This window comes from Carlito syrichta, unplaced genomic scaffold (assembly GCF_000164805.1).
Source record: "Carlito syrichta isolate Samal-C Ts95f unplaced genomic scaffold, Tarsius_syrichta-2.0.1 Scaffold314054, whole genome shotgun sequence".
In the NCBI taxonomy this organism is placed as follows: Eukaryota; Metazoa; Chordata; class Mammalia; order Primates; family Tarsiidae; genus Carlito; species Carlito syrichta.
In genome coordinates this window covers 53,299-62,789 of record NW_007258150.1, presented here as the reverse complement: position 1 = coordinate 62,789, position 9,491 = coordinate 53,299, and the positions used below count along the sequence as shown (strand labels likewise).

Sequence of the window (9,491 nt, the reverse complement as noted above, 5' to 3'; positions counted from 1 at the left end):
CCAGTCTGGGCGACAGAGTGAGACTCCAACTCAAAAAAAAAAAAAAAAAAAAAGAACACCGAAAGTTTGGCTAGAACATAATCATAAAATAAAGAATAGTCCTTTAAATTATAGAAATTTAACTTAATGGGGGAAGAAAACACAACTTTATTATTCTAATTCTCTTATTTTGCTGTGGACCAGTAAAAATATATAAGTCTGCAAACCTGTGTTTGGGAAGCCCTGAGCAACTACATCATGTTACTCAGAGAATGTAATTTGAAAATTGTGGCTGGACTTTGGTCACTATTTTATCTGTCCCTGCTCTCAGTAAAATAAAAAAGAAATAGAGGGGAAAGAATAAAAAATATCTCATTCTTTTTTTTTTTGAGTTGGAGTCTCACTCCGTCGCCCAGACTGAAGTGCAGTGGCTGCTCCCGGCCACCGCAGCCTCGACCTGCTGGGCTCCGGTGATCCTTCCGCCTCAGCCTCCCAAGTAGCTGGAACTACTGGTGTGCGCTACCATGCCCGGCTAATTTTTGATTTATTGCAGAGATGAGGTCTTGCCAAGTTGCCCAGGTGGGTCTCGAACCCGCGGGCTCAGACAATTCACTCACCTTGGCCTCCCAAAGCGCAGGATTACAGGCTGAGCCACCGAGCACGGCTCCCATTCTTAACTGATTCAAAATGTCAGAGTTCCTGGCTTGTTTAATGTATGCTCATTAATCTGCTGCAGTTTGGTGTATAAGGAGGAGGTGGAAGGAATGTATTTATATATGATTGTGTATCTTAAATTTCAGATGAGATTCTGGAGACATCTGATGCTTACATGAATCTTACCATCCTAGAACCGCCAATAATTATTAGTGATGATGATGATGACAGTAATGATTTGGAGGTTCCCATGCTAATAGAAGGGGATTTGTGTGACCGGGGCCGAATTGCTTCAAGTGAAAAAGAGCTGGATGAGTTTGCTGTCTCCCAGTGCAATTCATTGGATGATACTGGTGAGCAGGATTTTGGTGGAAATCTCCACCAACCACCAAATGATCCTGAGGCTAACCTTGAAATTTCAAATAGAAAGTTGCCAACTGATGAAAAGTCTGTACCTGTGGTGAAGCAACCAAAGAAAAGGAAGGAAAAAACCAAAAATATATGTGTGCCGCCTGGTAAGCCAGTAATGTCAAGTATGCTTGTCCCACTGAATGTGCCTAGCTTACCCCTGTGTGACTGTCTTGTCAGGTCTGCCTGTCCTGCCTGCCAACCCTGTGCCGTTTCATTAACTTCCTGGTGCTATGGGAGGCAGTCATCCCAGTGAAAGGATGGTTCTGGAAATGGGGTGGATGCCCCAGGTTTTTCTTAAGCTTCCACATCTTAGTATTCACTGTTCTGCTGGCAGGGAGTGCTTTTTCCCTGTACCTGTTATCCTGAGGACAGCCCATTTTTCTTAGGACTCAGCCCAGCTGTTCTCTATGAAGCCGTAAGTCAGAGTGAGCCTCCCTTTTGGGTTCTCAAGCACATATCTACAAAAACACTAACCACACCGTATTATAATATGTTCCCGAATCCCCCCCTTCCTGTAGACTGTGAGCCTCTCTTCATAGGAGGACTCTTCCTCATTTTTTAGTCTCTCTCAGAGTCTAGCCTGGTGCTTGGCACATAATAGAGGTTCAATAAATTATTAAAAGAAGTGAATGACACTAACTATTGACACATAAGTCTGTGGATAGATCAGTCAGCATGATGAGTACCAAACAAAGGGAGAAAGATTTGGTTTGGGGCGAAGGTACTGCCTGGGATATGAACCACTCCTCAGAGCAAGCATATGAACTGTGCTGTATCATCCCTTCAACTGTGTACGCCTCAGTTGCCCACATTGTCTAGCCTCTAACAGTGCACTCCTGTACCCTTGCAGTCCTGGGCGCCGGGGACAGAATCCTGCCCAGCTCTCGCTGCTGGCAGCTGTGTGATTCAGAGGGGCGAGATTGATCAGAGTGATGAAGGTAGCAGTAGCAGGCTTCAGATGATTTTATTTAGAGATGTTGCTCTGGGCTTGGCTGTGGTGACTTCTCTTGGGTTTACCTTTCTGTCAATCTCTTGCTGGTATCAGTTTTCAGGGTACAAATGAACTGTTATCCTTTCAGCTGTTAAAGGACAAAAAAATCGTAAGCCTTCAAAGAAGAAACCCAGTGTGGCAGAGATTGAAAAATGCAAGAGTGGGTATGTACTGCTCATGTTCAGTTGAACAGGAATTGATTGTACAATTGTCACATGTTCAGCTGTCCACTGGCACTTCAGGGGGTCTGTAAGGGGATGATGGAGTCTGTCTAGATGGGGAGGAACAAGGTTTCTGTCCCTCATTGGGAGGGCCTGAGCACAGGAAGAGGCCACCTACTGGCTCCCTGCTCCTCACAGCCAAGCCAAGTGGCACTTTCCAAGGTACCTGCGATTATCTGGGTGGATTGAGGCAGCCTCTGAGGTTCCTCTGTCCTTAAATTCAATTCAAAGAATGATGTGTAGCCAAACAAGGCACTTTTTTTTTTTTTTTGAGTTGGACTCTTCGTCACCCAGGCTGGAGAGCAGTGGCATGCTCATGGCCGACCAGCCAGCCTCAGGCAATCCTTCCGCCTCAGCCTTCCGAGTAGCAAGAACTACAGGTGCATGCTACCATGCCTGGCTAATTTTTGATTTATTGTAGAGACGAGGTCTTGCCAAGTTGCCCGGGCTGGTCTTGAACCCATGGGCTCAGGCAATCCGTTCGTCTCAGCCTCCCAAAGTGCTGGGATTACAGGCTGAGCCACCGAGCTTGGCCATAAGACACTTTTTTTCAGGCTGAATACAACCTCATGGCCGCCAGTTTGCACTGAACCAAGGCAAACACAGTGGAAATGGTGAAAATTTAGAAGCAACATATTGCTCTGATCTCTTATATTGGAGGGAGGATGGTCAAGATTATCTTCTGAGTTTTTCTAGTGCTTTTTTAATTTTTTATACAGGATCTCACTGTGTTGTCCAGGCTGGAGTGCAGTGGCATAATCAGAGCTCTCTGGGCTGAAACTCCTGGGCTCAAGGGATTCTCCTGCCTCAGTCTCTCTAGTATCTAGGACTCTAGGCACACACCACCATACCTGGCTAATTTTTAAAAAAATGACTTTTGTAGAGACAGGCTCTTGCTATATTGCTCAGGCTGGCCTCAGACTCTTGGCCTTACCGATCTTCCTGCCACTGCACCTGGCCCCTGGTTACTACTGTGTATATCTTTGTGTATTTTTTTAGGAGATGAGGTTTCACTCTTGTCCATGTTGGAGTGCAATGCCATGATCATAGTCCACTGCAGCCTCAAACTCCTGGGCTGAAGCAATCATCTCGCCTCAATCTCCTGAGTAGCTAGGGCTACAGGAATGTGCCACCACACCTAGATTATTTTATTTTATTTTATTTTATTTTTTGTAGAGATAGGCTCTCTTATTTTGTTACCTAGGCTGATCTTGAACTCCTGGCTTTAGGTGATCCTCCCACTTCGCCTCCTAAAGTGCTGAGATTACAGGTGTGAGCCACCATGCCCGGCCTTGTGAATTTTTAGAGCTTAAATGTTAGGATGAAATGGATTGGTTGTCGTTCCTTTACTTATTTGTTTGTTTGTTTGTTTTTTGAGTAGGAGTCTCACTCTGTCGCCCAGGCCAGAGGAGTGCAGTGACATGCTCATGGCGACCGCAGCCTTGGCCTGCTGGGCTCAGACGATCCTTCCACCTCAGCCTTCCAAGTAGCTGGAACTACAGGCATGTGCCACCATGCCCGGCTACTTTTTTGGTTTATTTTAGAGACAAGTTCTCACCAAGTTGCCCAGGCTGGTCTCAAACCCCCGAGCTCAGGCAATCCTCTTGCCTCTGCCTCCCAAAGTGCTGGGATTACAGGTGTGAGCTACCATGCTCGGCATTCCTTTATTTATTTATTTATTTTTAATTTTTTATTCTTTTTTACTTTTTGGAGTTGGAGTCTCACTCTGTCACCCAGACTGGAGTGCAGTGGCACGCTCCCGGCCACCGCAGCCTCGACCTGCTGGGCTCCAACGATCCTTCCGCCTCAGCCTTCCAAGTAGCTGGAACTATAGGCGCGTGCTAAAAATTTTTTCTTCTAAAGATGTGGTTAAGTATACAAATGTTCATTATGCAGGTACCCTTGCTGATGAGTTGTGCCCCACCCCTCACCTGGCAGAATACCACTACTGCCAATCCCGTCCCCTCCCTCCCTGGCAGTTTCCCACTACTGACAAACCTTTTCTTATAGTATTACGATAATTGTTCAAGATTCACTTATGAGTGAGAACATGTGATACTCAGTTCTTTGTTTCTGTGATAGATCATTCAGCATTATAGATTCCAAGTCCATCCAAGTTGCTGTGAAGTTCATAATTTTGTCCTTCATTATGGCTGCGTAATATTCCATCATGTATATGTACTACATATTTTTATCCAGTCCTCTTTCGATGGGCAGCATGGTTGGTTCCATGTTTTTGCTATTGTGAACAATGCTGCAATAAACATGGGTGTGCAGGTATCTTTTTCATAGAGTGGTTTGAGTTTCTCCGGCTAAATTCCCAGCATGGGGATTGCAGGGCTGTATGAAAGGTCGAATTTTAGACCTTTTAGGAATCGCCAAACTGTTTCCCATGGAGGTTGTACTAGTTTACACTCCCACCAAAAGTGAAGAAGTGTTCCCTTTTCCCCGCATCCTCTCTAGCATCTGTTGTTTTTTGAGTTATTGATGATGGCCATCCTGACTGGAGTTAGGTAGTATCTCATTGTGGTTTTAATTTGTGTTTCTTTGATGACTAGTGAGGCTGAGCATTTTTTCATGTATCTGTTGGCTGCTTATATGTCTTCTTTTGAGAAGTGCCTATTCATATCTTTTGCCCACTTTGTAATGGGGCTGTTTGTTTTTTTTCTTTTTGGCATGTCTGAGTTCCTTGTAGATCCTAGATGTTAGTCCTTTGTCAGATATACAGTTGGCAAATATTTTTTCCCAGTCCATGGGCTGTCTCCCTGCTCTCTTGATGGTTTCTTTGACTTTGCAGAAACTTGTCAGTTTGATGAGATCCCACTTGTCTATCTTATCACTTATAGCATGGGCACTTGGGGTTTCGATCAGGGATTGGTTGCCAGTTCCAATTTCCATAAGGGTGTCTCCTGCATTTTCTAAGGTTCGTATAGTTTGAGGTTTTATGATTAGTTCTTTGATTCATTTAGAGTTGACTTTTCTGTATGGTTGTAGGTAGGGGTCTTGTTTCAATCAGCCAGTTTTTCCAGCATCATTTATTGAATAGGTTCTCCTCTCCCCAGTGGTTGGTGGTGGAGGCTTTGTCGAAGATGAGTTGGTTAAGAAATTGAGATCTTGCTTTTGGAATCTCTATCCTGTACCATTGGTCTACATGCTTGTTCTTGTACCAATACCAAGCTGTTTTGATTATTGTCACTTTATAATAAAGTTTAAAATCTGGAAGTGTGATACCTCCCGCTTTATTTTTTTCTTTGCCAAGGTTTGTTTTGGGATTCATGGTCATTTATGTTTCCATATAAATTCCTGCATTGTTGTTTCCAGGTCTGAGAAGAATGCTGCTGGTAATTTGATGGGTATTGTGTTAAATCTATAGATTACTTTAGGTAGAATGGACGTCTTAACATGTTGATTCTTCCAATCCATGAGCATGGAGTATTTTTCCATTCATTTGTGTCATCTTTGATTTCTTTGAGCAGTGTTTTGTAGTTTTTGTTGTAAAGGTTTTTCACATCTCTGGTTAGGAAGATGCCAAGGTATTTAATTTTTTGGTGGCTATTGTGAATGGGATTGTGCTTTTTATTTGAGTTTCTGTTTGTTTATTGTTGGTGTATAGAAATGCGACTGTCTTTTGCACATTGATTTTATACCCTGAGACTTTGCCAAAGTTCTTTATTAGTGCAAGGAGGTTTTTGACAGATTCTCTTGCATTTTTGAGGTATAGAATCATGTCATCTGCAAAAAGGGATAACTTAACTTCCTCTTTTCCTATTTGGATACCCCTGATCTCCTTCTCTTGTCTGATTGCTCTAGCTAGGATTTCCAATACTATGTTGGACAGGAGGGGGGAGAGTGGGTGTCTTTGTCTTGTTCTGGTTTTCCGTTTATATTCTATCTATGCCTAATAGTTCGAGAGTTTTTTATCAAGAAAGCATGCTAGATTTTATCAAAAACTTTCTCTGCATCTAATGATATAATCATGTGGTTTTTGTTTTTATCTCTGTTGATGTATTTCATTATGTTTATTGTCTTGTGGATGTTGAACCAGCCCTGTATTCTGGGGATGAAGCCTAACTGATCATGGTGGATGATTTTTGAGATGTGTTATTGAACCCAGTTTGCTAGAATCTTGTTGAGGATTTTTGCATCTATGTTCATCAAGGATGTTGGCCTATAGTTCTCCTTCTTTGTTGGATCTTTACCTGGTTTGGGTATCAGTATGATGTTCACTTCATAAAATTATTTGGGGAGAGTTCCATCTTTCTCAATTGCCTGGAATACTTTCTATTAGATGGTATCAACTCTTCCTTGTATGTTTTGTAGAATTCTCCTGGAAAGGGCTTTTTTTGGTAGGTAGTTTTCTTATGACATAGTCAATTTCCTGAGTTATTATTGGTCTATTTAGGGTCTCAATTTCTTCCTGTTTCAACGTGGGAAGGTTATATGATGTAAGAATGTCCTCCATTTCATTTAGGTTTTCACGTTTATTTCCATACAGGTGTACATAGTAATCTCTGATAATCTTTTGTATTTTTTCAGGGTCAGTTGTGATTTGATCTTTTGCATTTCTATTTGTGTTTATCTGGGCTTTTTCTCTGCTTTTCTTGGTCAATCTAGCTAGGGGTCCATCAATCTTGTTTTTCCTTTCAAAAAATCAGTTTTTGGTTTTATTGATTTTTTTGTATTATATTTTTGTCTTCTGTGTCCTGAATTTGGGCTTTTATTTTGGTGATCTGGATTCTTCTGCTTAAATTAGGGTTTTGGTGGTCTTGCTTTTCCAGCTTCCTTAGGTGATTTGTTAGGCTGTTAAATTGTGATCTTTCCATTTTCTTCATGTATGTTCGTAGAGATATGGATTCCCCTCTCATTACTGCTTTCATGGGCTCCCAGCGGTTTTGGTAAGATGTTTCTTTGCTTTCATTTGTTTACAGGTATCTTTTAATCTCTGTTTTGATTTCCATGTTGACCCAGGAGTTGTTTAGCATCATGGTGTTTAGTGTCCATGTCTGTGTGTTTTGAGGGAAATTTTTGGTCTTGATATTTATTTTTGTTCCACTGTGGTCTAGGAAGGTGCATGACAGAATTTCAATTTTTTTTTTGAATTGGTCTCACTCTGTTGCCCAGGCTGGATGCAGTGGAATGCTCGTGGCCACCGCAGCCTCGACTTGCTGGGCTCAGGCAATCCTTCCACCTCAGCCATCCAATTAGCTGGGACTACAGGCATGTGCCACCACACCTGACTAATTTTTTGATTTGTTGTAGAGATGAGGTTTCGCCAAGTTGCCCAGGTTGGTCTTGAATCCTTGGGCTCAGGCAATCCTCTCACCTTGGTCTCCCAAAGTCCTGGGATTATAGGCATGAGCCACATCGCCTGGCCCAGAATTTCAATCGTATGGTATTTGTTTATGATTGATTTATGGCCAAGGATTTGTTTATGCTTTATTTATGACTGAAAAAGAAAGCTTTGTCTTTCTTTCTCTTTTTTCTTCTCTCTTTCTTTCTGTTTTTGTTTACATTTTTGTACTCATTTTGTTTTTGTTATTTTATTTTTATTTATTTTTTAATTTTCTATTTATGTATGGGTATTTTTGATGGAGAGTACACTAACAGGGTTTTTTGTTTGTTTGTTTATATGATTGTCTGTATGTTTTTGTCTTTTTCATTTTTTCTGTCTTTGTCTCTCTGTTTATTCGTTAGTTGGTATGCCTGTCTGTTTTCCCTCTTCTCTTTCTCAACTTTCCTTTCATCTTCTTCTTTTCTTTTTCCATTTTTTCCCTTTTCATATCTCATTTTGCTTTCAGGGGGCAAACAGACACTCCCACTGCATGGACAGATTGTAAGGCAGTGAGAAGTGAACTCCAGGGGGCCCACACACCTGTCAGCAGATACTGGGATCTACAGACAGCTTCCGAATCACAGCTCCCCTCCTCAATTAAAGCTCAAGACTGCAAAAAGCACAGGCCTCCACCTCCAGTCCAGCTTCAGAATTGAACATAATCAGAGGAGCAACATAAAGAAGAATAGGAATGCCGGGCTCAGTGGCTCAGCCTGTAATCCCGCGCCTTTGGGAGGCTGAGGTGAGTGGATTGCTTGAGCCCGCGGGTTCGAGACCCGCCTGGGCAGTGAGACCTCATCTCTACAATAAATCAAAAAATCAGCTGGGTGTGGTAGTGCATGTCTGTAATTCCGGCTACTCAGAAGGCTGAGGTGGGAGGATCGCCAGAGCCCAGCAGGTGAGGCTGCGGTGGCCGGGAGTGGCCACTGCACTCCAGTCTGAGTGACAGAGTGAAACTCCAACTCAAAAAAAAAAAAAAAGAAGAAGAATAGGAGTTTGAGAAAACAGAAATGAAAGCTATCCCCCCATCACTGAACAACACAATTAAAGAATAGGTAAAAAAAATAAATAAAGTAGGGGAGGTGCAAGAAAAACCTACACAAATGAAGAAACACCAAAGGCAGAATATGAGTCTCACACAGACCTCTGGGAGGTCAGTCACTGAAAATACAGACTCTGGAACTCAAACAATGAAGAACCCTCAGAATGACTGGTCTCCTGCCACAAACCCAGATATCAAGATATTAATAGAGAGAATAAATAGAAATGAGGAGAGACAAGAAGAAAGAATGAAAGAGTTGATAACTGGGATAACAGCAGTAAATAATGCTGTGAATGAAATAAGCAACAAACTGATAAGCATGGAAAGCAGAATTAACCAAGCTGAAGAAAGAATCTCAGAACTTGAGGAGAAAAATATAGAACTAACCCAAACTGTTAAAAACACAGAAAAGAAGCTTGAAAAGACAGAACAAAACCTCCAAGAGATGAGCAATTATTTCAAGAGGCCGAACCTAAGATTAATTGGAATCCCTGAGGCAGATAGAGAGACAGAGACCACCCTGGAACAAACATTCCATCAAGTTTTCTAAGAAAATTTGCCTTATCTCATCAGTGACACAACCATTCAAACACAAGAGATTCAGAGAACCCCTGCAAGACAGTAAATGAAAAGATCAACTCCCAGACACACAGTAAATCATCTACACAAAGTAGGTATAAAAGAAAAAATCCTAAAGGCAGTAAGAGAGAAAGGTCCGACTTCGTACCTTGGAAGACTAATTAGGATAGCAGTAGACTTATCTACAGAAACACTTTAGTCTAGGAGAGCTTGGGGCCCAATCTTCAAAGTTCTCAAAGATAAACAATTTCAACCAAGAATTACCTACCTAGCTAAGCTAAG

At 42.0% G+C, this 9,491-nt stretch overlaps 1 protein-coding gene across 1 annotated transcript in view; it reads left to right on the top strand.

The window, feature by feature from the left end:
- The window catches only part of GCNA (germ cell nuclear acidic peptidase), a 30,769-nt gene that overhangs the window by 12,843 nt on the left and 8,435 nt on the right, over positions 1-9,491 (top strand). The window contains exons 4-5 of the mRNA XM_008070920.2: positions 780-1,148; positions 2,124-2,199. Coding sequence (XP_008069111.2) covers positions 780-1,148; positions 2,124-2,199 — 445 coding nt within the window. The remainder of the gene's footprint in view (positions 1-779; positions 1,149-2,123; positions 2,200-9,491) is intronic.